Consider the following 13,458-nt stretch of genomic DNA (forward strand, 5'->3'; position numbering starts at 1 on the left):
CTTGTTTACCCTGCTGTCCACCATTTTGTTCTACCAATTTTTTTTTTTCTTCTGGATTTCACAAAGTAAACAAAGTATTTCCAAATTCAGGGTTTTCTACTCTGATGAAAGAGTGTGAAACAAGGGTGTGCAATGTGGGAAAGTTGAACTTCAACAGGTATTTAAGCACAGACATTATGCAGTCAGAAACACAGATGGAAGCTGAGCAAGAATTTCTTGTAGATTTTCTCTTTGAGTGAACGCATCATCTAAGGCTTTACCATGAAGACTGCTGTTCTTTTGTTTACTGTGGTGCTCATAGGTAAGAATAACCAAAAATGACATATATTCATTCAACTATTAGGTCAATCCAATGCAATATCAAATCAAGTAGCTGTCCAGCTCGCACATGCAATTTGGTTGGTTCTGGATGCAGTTTGTGTTCAATATAATTTTGGCATTTTAATATAAATACACTTAAATAGTTTAGTAGAAAATATCAGCATAACAGGTTTTCCTCCTCAGTCAATATATCTGTGGTTCATCCCATCTCTAGCTGTGTTGTCAGAGTGTGAGATGGTCAAGTTTGGTCAGCTGTGCAGCGACAACTCCAGTAACAGGAGGAGGACAGGGGACAGATGGGGACAAGGACACCACGGCGCAAGCAGGTATGGCAAGGGTGTGTGTCTGTAGTATTTGTGGCATTTGATGTATCATGTGGTATTTTGATATATCAGTTTGGTTTGGTATTATTTTACTGTCCGCAATTTACCTCATACTTTAGTTGATAAGATGTTAACCACATTCCATGACAATGATTGAAATCTAAAAACCCATTCATTCAATATTAATGCTCTTACTGTATACAGTACAAGAATGAAAACATACCATAGTGTTGCGATTGAGATACTCTCTGAATACTTTGTGAACCCCCCAGCTTTAATACCCTTTCCTATCTATGTCCAGAGGAGGCCGTACGCATCAGGGTCTGGACATTGTGTGTAATGATGGGGCCACAGTGTATGCTCCATTTGACGTGGAACTCAACGGGAAAGTGATCGTGTACACAGACCCGAAGAAGGCAGCCATCAACGATGGGATAAACCTCAGTGGAGAGGGTCAGTGTCTATCCTGAATATTTTTTTTTTTAAATAACCAAGATAAATAGTTAAGTTAATGCTATGCTTGTAAATATGCACTGTATTCCGATGGAACTCCCTAAAAACCAACCACTTCACTCTGTGATTGTCGTAACAGGTTAGGAAAGCATTTGCTACTCCTTTTCTTTTCTTAACTTTAACTTCATTCTCCTAACCTGCTTCATTACATCTCCTTACCTGCTGTGTAAGTTCTCCGAACCACTAACCACTTTTGATCATGGCTGTATTGAAGTGGCGTGTTTTTAGGCTGTCCCATAACACAATATTCTGGCTCTGTTGTGTCACTGAGGTATACAAGCTCAGGTATACTAATATGTCACATGGCGGAATGGATACTGGAAGAATATGTGGCATATAATTGGGTAATGGTTGAACCAATTGTCTAATTGATTGATTGACTGACACTGTGGTTGTCTCTGTTTTCTAGGTCTGTGCTTTAAGCTGTTCTACGTAAAGCCTGACAAGTACTCTGGGATGGTGAAGAAGGGCCAGAGGATTGGGACCATGTTGACCATGCAAAGTGTCTACCCAGGGATCACTTCTCACGTCCACGTCCAGATGTGTGACAAGTCTGACCCCACCAAGTTCTTCTAATGGAGTCCCTTTTGGTCTCTCAATCAACCAATAACATGATTGTAATCATTGGCCAATAGATGGGCTTACTGTGTTTAAAAATAATAATTTGCTTATTATTATAAACATTTTTATTACAGTATAAAATACATGCATGCTGCACATTTCTGGAATAAAGTTTTACATGAACCCTATAAGCATCAGGGGTAAATTCATAATTTTTTATAAATCCTTTTATGCAACTAGTTACAGACTTGAAAATAGACAATGATTTCTGTGTTAGTATATCATTTCTGTGGTATATATATATATATATACACATATATATATACTCTTTTTGTATACTAGTTGTACGTGGCTCATCTGACAATGTGTACTCAATAGTAAACTTTGTGAAAAAAACATGATAGATTTAAAACAAATAACAACCCTGTACCATGACTAGACAGTGGAAAAAACACCCATCTCTTGAATAAGTTCTTTAGACAATAAAAGCTAATTTACCAACATTTCTGAAAATTTGAAATTAAACTTCTATTGATCAAAATAACTGTTTAAAACATGAAAAACATACTAAAATTGTCAGGTTCGTCGTAATGATGAGACCAAGGCGCAGCGTGATAAGAATACATTCTTCTTTAATTAAGGAAAAACACTTAAACAACTGTGACGCCATGCAACTACACATAGACAATAATCCACAAAACCAAAATGTAAAATGGCAACCTAAATAGGATCCCCAATCAGAGACAACGATAAACAGCTGTCTCTGATTGGGAACCAATTCAGGCCACCATAGACCTACATATACCTAGACATACCAAAACCCCATAGATTTACAAAAACTCTAGACAAGATAAAACACACATACCACCATCGTCACACCCTGACCTAACCAAAATAATAAAGAAAACCCTGACCTAACCAAAATAATAAAGAAAAAAAGAATACTAAGGTCAGGGCGTGACAATTTTTAAAAATTTTAAACATTAAATTTGACTATAAATGTGTGAAAATGTAAAAATATATGCATATTTTGGGGAATTTAAACCATTAGCTTGTTACAAAACGTTAATAAAAGAACAAGTGTTACTGTTTGACAGAAAATGTAATTTTGCCATCATTTCCAATTTGGGGTCAAAAATGACCCATGTTGGTGCATTTAGGGGTCAAAATATGTTGGTACTTTTGGGGTATTAACAACAAAATAAATACATCATAAATCATTCCTAATAAATAATGTGTATTTTTGTATCTGAGCCTCCGTTTTGGATTTTTTCATATTTTTGTCTCAATAAAAACAACGGCGTGGCTGCGCAACTTGTGTTCAGGACACATTTTTCCAGTGCACTAAACAACCTAATATTCTGAGCATGTGTTACTCTACACAACTAAAACCAAACAAATTTAGCGCAGCCAGTAAGGCAATGTCGAGCCCAGGTGGAGGTGGAAGGGAACGAGGAAGTAGATGTGCTAGCTAAACAGTCCCTTCGAAGGGACTAATATGGAAACTAGTGGTGCAGAGATGGCAGGAGCAGTGAAGCATAGGCACTGAGGGCAGGCATCTATTCCAAGTACAGAGGAATAACAAACTTAGCGTTAGAAAACAATTACATTTTCTGCAAAAAATGATTGACCTAATAAAGCATACGTGGTCGGTTGTTGTTTTGGTCAATTTTTGTTGAGTAAGGCAGCTCCAAAATGCAGCTGTTTCAACCTCGCTCAGTGCTTTATGTGGTGGAGCAGCAGACAGAGAAAGTACAGAGCGTAGGTGTCTTTGATCTTCTCTGGTTGTGTGTGATTTGCTCAGGGTGCTGTCATTCACGGGGACACTACATCACCACAGCACCTGCTGGGAGAGCTAGCTAGCAAAAGCCCCTCTTCGGTGCTCCATTGATTTACAGTAGAAGTACCCATCCAAGAAGGCCCATTGTCATTGGCCACAGATAAATCAACATCTAATGCCCGGTAACTTTGTCAACTTCATAGCTAGCTAGTTGTTTACCACACACTGTTACCACGTCTTCAAGTTAGGTATCTTAGCTAGTTGAAACATGTTTACTAGCTTAGCTAATTCAGAGCAAAGATTTTCAAACATAGTGTTATAAAGGAAATGTAGAGATAAAATGTATTGGTGCTAATTAGCCACCTAAATAAGGTTATCATTCAAAATAAAGCAAGCTGGAAAAGAGGATTCTAGCCGAGTGGTTGGTGGTGGATCATAGAGCAATGGCTATTGTTGATGTTTGATGGCAGACTGTAATACCGATGGAAGCATATGTAGAAGAAGGATTAGTTATAAATGTCTTTGATGGAACTGTAACTGTGCAATATATGAAGGTGAGGGAATAGTGTTACAAACATTGCATATTGTTAATTAACCAGGCCCCTTTGTGTCACAATATTACAGACCGATTACTAGTTAGTTAACTCTATAAAAGTATGCTCGACTACCGTGGTCTTTCGTGCAATAAGAGCTGAAGATATGGGACGTAGCCATAAACTGATCATAACTCAAATGTTATAACGTTTGTGTGTGTGGCTCCAAATAAGTTTTTGAGATGAATTATTAGTGCATTCTATGTGTAGCCAGTGCAGTGTACTAGTTTTAATGCAAATTAGCTTTGTTGATTGACTTTGCCCCACCAATATTTTCAGGTTAAATTCAGCACTGGACAGGAGGTTAAATGGTATGGAAAGAAGAGGAGTAAACTAACATTTAAATTAACCTGGAAAGAATAGGAGTAAACTGACATTTAAATGAACCCCAACCCTATAACTCTTTTAGATTTTTGATGAAAGCGTTTTTCAGAATATTATTATTACTCTTTCTCTCTGCTTCTTCGAAATGTGTTGCTGAAACCATCACTGACCGACTTCCTGTTCCTCTCAGTGACAGTAAGGCAGAGAGTCAAAGTTTGACTGAAGCCACAACTCAGAGAAAAGCTCACTTCTGTCACAACCCATTGGGCACAGCACGTCATTTCAACATGGGAAAATTGGGTAATAATTGGTTGTGACATTGATCAATGAGATTACAATATATATTAATCCACTCAAAAAGACAGCCAAAAGTGAGTTGAATTTCCAATGTGTTATCACTATGCTTTCAACTATCTAAAAGCACAACCAAATTCCTATCGATTAACAATGTCTGATTTTTGGTTTAGCTGTCACCCAAATGTCTTTCACTGCGCTTTCAACCATATAAAAGCACAGCAAAGTTTAAATGGAAATACAATGTCAGCTATTTTGTTTATTTACACAAAGGTTTAATATTAAATCACTGTGCAAGCAGAACCAAATGACCTGGATTGCAGTTGAGATTACATTAAAGCACATGGTGCAAGTGACCAATGCCGTTCAAGATTCTGCACAGATTATTACAGCAATTGTGAAGATCTCCACAGACCTGCGGCGACCTATGCATGCTCTCTTGAACATGCACGCTTTATATGATTACATAAGACATTTATAGTTATAGTAACCTCAAAATGTAGCCACGGATGTGGTACTCATTTGAAGGTTATTTTTATATTAGTTTGTAAGATAACTTCAGGTTACACTTTTAGTGGTTGATGATCCCGCCAACCTACGGAGGAGGAGGAGGAGGATACGCCGAATATGCCCGATGAAGAGCTCCAGGCCTGTCTATCCGACTGATGCTTCTCCCTCCCTGTATCATCGACACGCCCTGCATTACTATTGCTTTTTTTGAACAGCCTCAGCACCCTGTCAGCTGTGGAAGACCATCGTCAAGACCTGCCACTGCCAGTATCCTACATTTGTTTTGTTTAGTTTTTAAAGTGTATTTGAGATTCTCTTTGTAATGAAAAGTGCTACATAAAATACATAAATTATTATTGGGCCCACATGATGCCAATGTGTGCATGTTTGCTGGGTTGCTGCTGAAGAGTGGGTGGCAATGATGGCTACAAAAAGCTTTTTCTCAGCAGTTATCTAGGCCAAAGGCTGTGCAAACATGTACTAGCTCCGGTGTGCCAATCATGTTGGCCGGTCCTCTGGCAGTCTCTATGGGGGTACCACAGGGTTCAATTCTCGGGCCGACTCTTTTCTCTGTATATATCAATGATGTTGCTCTTGCTGCGGACGATTCCCTGATCCACCTCTTCGCAGACGACACCATTCTGTATACTTCTGGCCCTTCCTTGGACACTGTGCTATTTAACCTCAAAACGAGCTTCAATGCCATACAACACTCCACCCGTGGCCTCCAACTGCTCTTAAACACTAATAAAACCAAATGCATGCTTTTCAACCGTTCGCTGCCTGCACCCGCACGCCCGACTAGCATCACCACCCTGGATGATTCCGACCTAAAATATGTGGTCATCTATAAGTACCTAGGTGTCTGGCAAGACGGCAAACTCTCCTTCAAGACTCATATCAAACATCTCCTATCAAAAATCAAATCTAGAGTTGGCTTTCTATTTCGCAACAAAGCCTCCTTCACTCACGCCGCAAAACTTACCCTAGTAAAACTGACTATCCTACCGATCCTCGACTTCGGCGATGTCATCTACAAAATATCTTCCAATACTCTACTCAGCAAACTGGATGCAGTTTATCACAGTGCCATCCGTTTTGTTACTAAAGCACCTTATACCACCCACCACTGCGACCTGTATGCTCTAGTCGGTTGACCCTCGCTACATATTCGTCGCCAGACCCACTGGCTCCAGGACATCTACAAGTCTATGCTAGGTAAAGCTCCGCCTTATCTCAGTTCACTGGTCACGATGGCAACACCCAACCATAGCACGCGCTCCAGCAGGTGTATCTCACTGATCATCCCTAAAGCCAAAACCTCATTTGGCAGCCTTTCCTTCTAGTTCTTTGCTGCCTGCGCTTGGAACGAATTACAAAAATCTCTGAAGTTGGAGACTTTTATCTCCCTCACCAACTTTAAACATCTGCTATTTGAGCAGCTAACCGATCGCTGCAGCTGTACATAGTCCATCGGTATATAGCCCACCCAATTTACCTACCTCATCCCCATACTATTTTTATTTTATTTACTTTTCTGCTCTTTTGCACACCAGTATCTCTACCAGCACATGTTCATCTGATCATTTATCACTCCAGTGTTAATCTGCTAAATTGTAATTATTCACTCCGATGGCCTATTTATTGCCTACCTCCTCATGCCTTTTGCACACGATGTATATAGATTTTTTTGAAGAGGGGATAAAACAGGGGGACACTGAAGAGATGATAAAATAGGGGGACACTGAAGGGAGGATAAAATAGGAGGACACTGAAGAGAGGATAAAATAGGGGGACACTGAAGAGAGGATAAAATAGGGGGACACTGAAGAGAGGATAAAATAGGGGGACACTGAAGAGATGATAAAATAGGAGGACACTGAAGGGAGGATAAAATAGGGGGACACTGAAGAGAGGATAAAATAGGGGGACACTGAAGAGAGGATAAAATAGGGGGACACTGAAGAGGGGATAAAATAGGGGACACTGAAGAGAGGATAAAATAGGGGGACACTGAAGAGAGGATAAAATAGGGGGACACTGAAGAGGGGATAAAATAGGGGACACTGAAGAGGGGATAAAATAGGGGGACACTGAAGAGAGGATAAAATAGGGGGACACTGAAGAGAGGATAAAATAGGGGGACACTGAAGAGAGGATAAAATAGGGGGACACTGAAGAGAGGATAAAATAGGGGGACACTGTCAGGACCCGGTTACGAACCTGGGTCTCCGGAGTGAGAAACAGTCACTTAACCAACTGAGCCACGAATAGTCAGCAGAACCCAGAAGATGAGGCAGACACAGCAGTACTTAAGACGGTGTATTTAATAAAGTAAAAAGGAGAAGTCCTTCAATACAAAAATGGCAAATCCAAAAGGTGGTAGGAATAGCACAAAAAAGCCTCAAGAGATACTCAAAAACAAAAACAGAATTCCACAAGAGCATCCACCGGAATCGACAAGAATACACAGAATACTAGGGCTGGGTGCTAACATACAAACACAGAGCACAGAACTGAGGGAAACTAAGGGTTTAAATACAATCAGGGGAAAACGAGGCACAGGTGCAAATAATAATGGGGAACAAGGGAAAAAACATAAGGTCAAAAAGCACAATGGGGGCATCTAGTGACCAAAACCCAGAACAACCCTGGCCAAATCCTGACAGAATCCCCCCCTAGGAACGGCTCCTGACGTTCCTACCAGCTCTCTCAGGGTGGAGGGCCCTGAACTGACGAATGAGGTCAGGGTCCAGGATGTCTTTGGCAGGAACCCAGGAGCGCTCCTCGGGACCGTAGCCTTCCCAGTCCACCAGATACTGCCAGGACCGCTGCACCCGGCGGGAATCCAGTATCCGATGGACGGTATAAGCCGGCTGGCCTCCAATGACACGAGGCGGAGGGGGAGGTCTGTCTGCCGGGACAAGGGGAGAAAAAACAACAGGTTTTAACAATGAAATGTGAAATGTGGGATTAATCTTAAGGGATCTGGGTAAGTGTAGGCGATAAGAAACTGGGTTAACTCTCCTGGCAACCTTGAAGGGACCGATGTATTTTTGGGACAGCTTGCGAGACTCCACCCGTAGAGGTAAGTCTCTTGTGGAGAGCCAGACTCTCTGGCCGGGGCGCAGGGTAGGCCCGGGACGGCGACGTCTGTTGGCTTGTTGTTGGTACCTCTGTGAGGAACGCATCAGATTAAGACGGGTCTTCCTCCACATAAGCCGACAGCGTCTGACGAACTTCAAGGCTGAAGGCACTCTGACTTCTGCCTCCTGGTCCGGGAACAATGGAGGAGCATAGCCAAACTGACACTCGTGCGGGGACATACCAGTGGAAGAGGAGCGCAAGGTGTTGTGCGCGTATTCGGCCCAAACAATAAAGGATGACCATGTGGACGGGTTGTCACGAGTCATACATCGGAGGGTGGTTTCCAGCTCTTGATTCATCCTCTCTGTTTGGCCGTTGGACTCCGGATGGTACCCTGAAGATAGACTGGCAGAAGCCCCCATGAGTTGGCAGAAGGCCTTCCAAAACCTTGAGGTGAACTGGGGACCTCTGTCAGAAACCATATCTTGAGGAATGCCGAAGACTCGGAACACATGATTAATTACCAACTCAGCCGTTTCCTTGGCAGAAGGTAACTTAGTCAGAGGGACGAACCTGGCCGCCTTTGAAAACCTGTCGATTATGACTAGGATAGTAGTATTGCCATGGGATGGAGGAAGTCCAGTAATAAAGTCCAATGAGATATGGGACCAGGGTCTGTGGGGAACAGGTAAAGGGTGAAGGAGTCCTTGAGGGCGGAGGTGAGAAGATTTGCCCTGGCAGCACACGGGACAGGCATTGACGAAAGTGGCAACGTCTTCTCTTATGGTAGGCCACCAGAACTTACGCTGGATGAACTCCAAGGTGCGACCTACGCCCGGATGACAGGTGAGGGGAGAGGAGTGCCCCCACAGAAGGACCTGAGTCCTCACTGCCTTGGGAACAAACAACCGATTGGCAGGACCTCCTTTCGGGTCCGGTTCGCTAGCTTGAGCACGTCTCACGGTATCCTCAACTTGCCACGAGATCGGAGCCACAATCTTAGCAGCAGGAAGGACAGGCATGTCCGTGTCATCTCGAATGGCAGGAGCGTAGACTCGGGACAGGGCATCCGGTTTGAGATTCTTCGACCCGGGCCAATAGGTGAGGATAAACTGGAATCGATTGAAGAAAAGAGACCATCTAGCTTGTCTAGAGTTCAACCGCTTCGCCTGCTGGATATACTCCAGATTTTTGTGGTCCGTAAGCACTTGAAACGGGTGAGAAGCCCCCTCGAGCCAGTGTCTCCATTCCTTCAATGCCATCTTAACCGCTAGGAGTTCACGATCCCCACATCGTAGTTCCTCTCAGTTGGGGTAAGCCGGTGTGAGAAGAAAGCGCACGGATGAAGCTTCTTGTCTTCACCCCTCTGAGACAGGACAGCTCCAACACCAACCTCTGATGCGTCTACCTCCACCACAAATGGTTCATCCGTAGTCGGTAGTATCAGGATGGGAGCAGAGAGAACGCGCTGCTTGAGTCCTTGGAAGGCCGTCTCAGCTTCTCTTCCCCACAAAAACCTTGCATTGCCACCCTTGGTTAAAGATGAGAGAGGGGCTGCCACCAAGCTGAAGTTCTTGATGAACTTGCGGTAAAAGTTTGTGAAGCCCAGGAAACGCTGAACTTCCTTAACGGATTTGGGGGTGGGCCAATCCGCTACCGCCCCTACCTTCCTGGGGTCCATTTGGACTCGACCGGGTTCCACTACAAATCCCAGGAATTGTACTCGGGATGAATGGAATTCACATTTTTCCGGCTTAACGTACAGATGGCTGTCCAGGAGGCGTTTGAGTACTTGTCTGACATGCTTAGTGTGTTCTTGAAGGGAGCTCGAAAAGATGAGGATGTCATCCAAGTAAACGAACACAAATATGTTAAGCATATCCCTAAGCACATCGTTTATGAGCGCTTGGAACACCGCTGGGGTGTTGGTCAGGCCGAAGGGCATCACCAAGTATTCATAGTGACCAGTAGGCGTGTTGAAAGCGGTCTTCCACTCGTCACCAGGTCTGATCCGCACAAGATGGTATGCGTTCCGCAGGTCAAGCTTAGTGAAAACAACTGCTTCCTGGAGCAGCTCGAAGGCTGTGGCCATAAGGGGTAGCGGGTAACGGTTACGGACGGTTATGGCATTGAGTCCCCGGTAGTCGATGCAAGGACGTAATCCACCGTCTTTCTTGGCCACAAAGAAAAACCCTGCTCCCGCCGGGGAGGTGGATGGACGCATGAGGCCTGCTTCCAGAGCGTCCTTGATGTAGGTATCCATAGCAGCTCGTTCGGGTGGAGATAGGGAAAAGATCCGACCCCTGGGGGGGCAAGTGCCAGGAAACAGGTCGATGGGGCAATCGTAAGGTCTATGGGGTGGTAGCATGGTGGCCCTCTGTTTGCTAAACACCAGTTTGAGGTCATGGTAACACTCGGGAACTCGGGTCAGGTCGATGGATTCTAAAGACTCGGGAGTAGAACTCGGGGATTTCTGGAAAATACAAGTAGCTTGGCACGTAGGACCCCACTGCTTGATAGTGCCCACAGACCAGTCGATGTGAGGGTTATGGCTGTGAAGCCAGGGGTATCCAAGGACGAGAGGGAACTCGGAACAGGAGATCAAATGAAAGTTCATCAATTCCTGGTGTTGTGAAACTGAAAGTCGCAAGGAGGTAGTGACATGAGTGACAAGTCCAGATCCCAAAGGGCTTCCATCCAATGTAGTGACCCTCATGGGTTCACTTAGAGGTTCAGAGGGAACGCCATTCTCCTTCGCCCAGACACCATCCATGAAGTTACCTGCGGCTCCAGAGTCTACCAAGGCTTGAAGGTGAAGCTTGTGGTTGTCCCAGGAGAGGGTGACTGGAATGAGCAGACGGGAGTTGGACGGATGGGAGGAGGTTATGTTTCCCGTTACAGTTCCCCCGGTCTGTACGGGACAGAGCGTTTCCCTGGAGCCCGGGACACGTGGAACGGAAATGGCCCGGTTTGCCGCAATATAGACAGCGTCGCTCCCTCATCCGGCGGTCTCTCTCAGCCTGGGAGATGCGTCCAATCTGCATGGGTTCCGATGGAGCCAGCGAGGATAAAGGTGGGGACTCGGAGCTGGGACTGATAGGGGCTAGAGGTCTACGGTTGAGTTCTCTCTCTCTCAGACGCTGGTCAATGCGTGAGGCCAACTTGATCAGGGACTCGAGATTGTCCGGTGGTTCCCGAGTGGCCAGTTCATCTTGGATAGTGTCGTAAAGGCCTTTCAGAAAGCACACCGTGAGCGCCTCGTTGTTCCAGCCACTTGCTGCTGCCACCATGCGGAACTGGATGGCATAGTCCGTCACGCTGCGCCAACCTTGGTGGAGAGTCAGGAGCTGTTTGGCTGAGTCAGAACCACTGCTTGGGCCTTGAAACACTCGTTTGAATTCCTCAGCAAAGGCAGAGTAGCTGGCACAGCAGGAACTATGGGCATCCCACACAGCAGTAGCCCAGGCCAGGGCTTTTTCCGACAGCAGGGTGATGATATAAGCGATCTTAGACCGGTCGGTGGGAAACGACGAGGGTTGTAGCTCAAAGGAGAGAGAACATTGGGTGAGAAACCCTTTACAAGCACTTGGATCACCTGAGAACCGTTGGGGAGGTGGAAGACGAGGTTCAGCCAGGGGATTAACTGCCATGGGTACGTGAATCTGAGGTACTGGGACGGGAACTGTTGCCGGGGTAAGACGATCAGATATTTGCTTAATGGAAGTCAGCATCTCCGACAGAAGATGAGAATGTCTAGCCATTAAGACCTCTTGCTGAACCAGGGCGGCTTCGTGGCGTTGGACAGTCTCCTGGTGGTGGGACAGCATGGCAAAAAGGTCCTGGGAACTGGCTGCCTCTGGGTTCATTTTTGGCTCTGTGTTTCTGTCAGGACCCGGTTACGAACCTGGGTCTGCCGGAGTGAGAAACAGTCACTTAACCAACTGAGCCACGAATAGTCAGCAGAACCCAGAAGATGAGGCAGACACAGCAGTACTTAAGACGGTGTATTTAATAAAGTAAAAAGGAGAAGTCCTTCAATACAAAAATGGCAAATCCAAAAGATGGTAGGAATAGCACAAAAAAGCCTCAAGAGATACTCAAAAACAAAAACAGAATTCCACAAGAGCATCCACCGGAATCGACAAGAATACACAGAATACTAGGGATGGGGGCATCTAGTGACCAAAACCCGGAACAACCCTGGCCAAATCCTGACAGACACTGAAGAGGGGATAAAATAGGGGGACACTGAAGAGAGGATTAAGTAGGGGGACACTGAAGAGGGGATAAAGTAGGGGGACACTGAAGGGAAGAGAGAAGAGCGTAGCAATCTAAACAGTGGTGTGATGTACCAGGACCAAAGATGAGACTGAGTGCCCTGAAATGCTTCACGTCAAAAGTTGTATCTCCATGTTGTAGCACCAGGGTGAGGACACAGGCACAGACACAGTGTTACCAGTGTTTCCTCTGTCTCTCTCAGGTACCCGTCAGAAATCGGGTGTTTAAATGTCAAACGTTTTGTTATATTTCAGTCTTCTGTGATTTATATAAAGTGATTTATTGGGATGCAAACTCAAAATGTAATACATTTCAACTCTATGTCTGACATGGTATAGGTGTCTTCTTTTTAAAGGCCACAACCATGTGTGTGAGGTGTATACTTTGTTTCAAAGTAGATTCCTTTGACTACAAAGTAAAACTAGGATAAAAGCCCTGTAATTTCCCCAGTGATCAAAAGCTCCACTATACAAATGCACACACACACACACACACACACACACACAAAGTTCTCTTGTAGCTTTACTTTTTCAAGTTTTAAAATGAGTTGCTCTTTCCAGTGGATGACATCACACAGAGAGTTAAAGAGGAACATAAAGCCAGTCTGAGGACGTTTGGATTTCTGAGTGAAAAGCCGCTACATACAGGTCTACATCACACAGGGAGAGAGTAAAGGGGTTAATAACGAACATGAGGTTTGGCAGATTGAATTCATTGAGGAGAATTCCAGGAGAAAAACATCCTCAGACGCTGCCATGACATCTCGAAACCCTTACCTGGACAGAAGAATGAAATGGAGAGACCAATCAGAACCGTAACGATGAAGGGCAATCACTGGCATCGTAAAAAACAGTCTCTGTGCAGAAGTTTATCC

At 44.6% G+C, this 13,458-nt stretch overlaps 1 protein-coding gene across 1 annotated transcript; it reads left to right on the plus strand.

The window, feature by feature from the left end:
* Positions 1 to 150: 150 nt before the first annotated feature.
* LOC135545971 (leukocyte cell-derived chemotaxin-2-like) lies at positions 151 to 1,909 on the plus strand. The gene is made up of 4 exons (XM_064973990.1): positions 151 to 301; positions 536 to 647; positions 946 to 1,097; positions 1,567 to 1,909. The coding sequence occupies exons 1-4, from the start codon at positions 262 to 264 to the stop codon at positions 1,731 to 1,733; spliced, it is 471 nt and encodes a 156-aa protein (XP_064830062.1). The 5' UTR covers positions 151 to 261; the 3' UTR covers positions 1,734 to 1,909.
* Positions 1,910 to 13,458: the final 11,549 nt, after the last annotated feature.

The sequence above is a fragment of the Oncorhynchus masou genome, chromosome 9 (assembly GCF_036934945.1).
Source record: "Oncorhynchus masou masou isolate Uvic2021 chromosome 9, UVic_Omas_1.1, whole genome shotgun sequence".
NCBI lineage: Eukaryota > Metazoa > Chordata > Actinopteri > Salmoniformes > Salmonidae > Oncorhynchus > Oncorhynchus masou.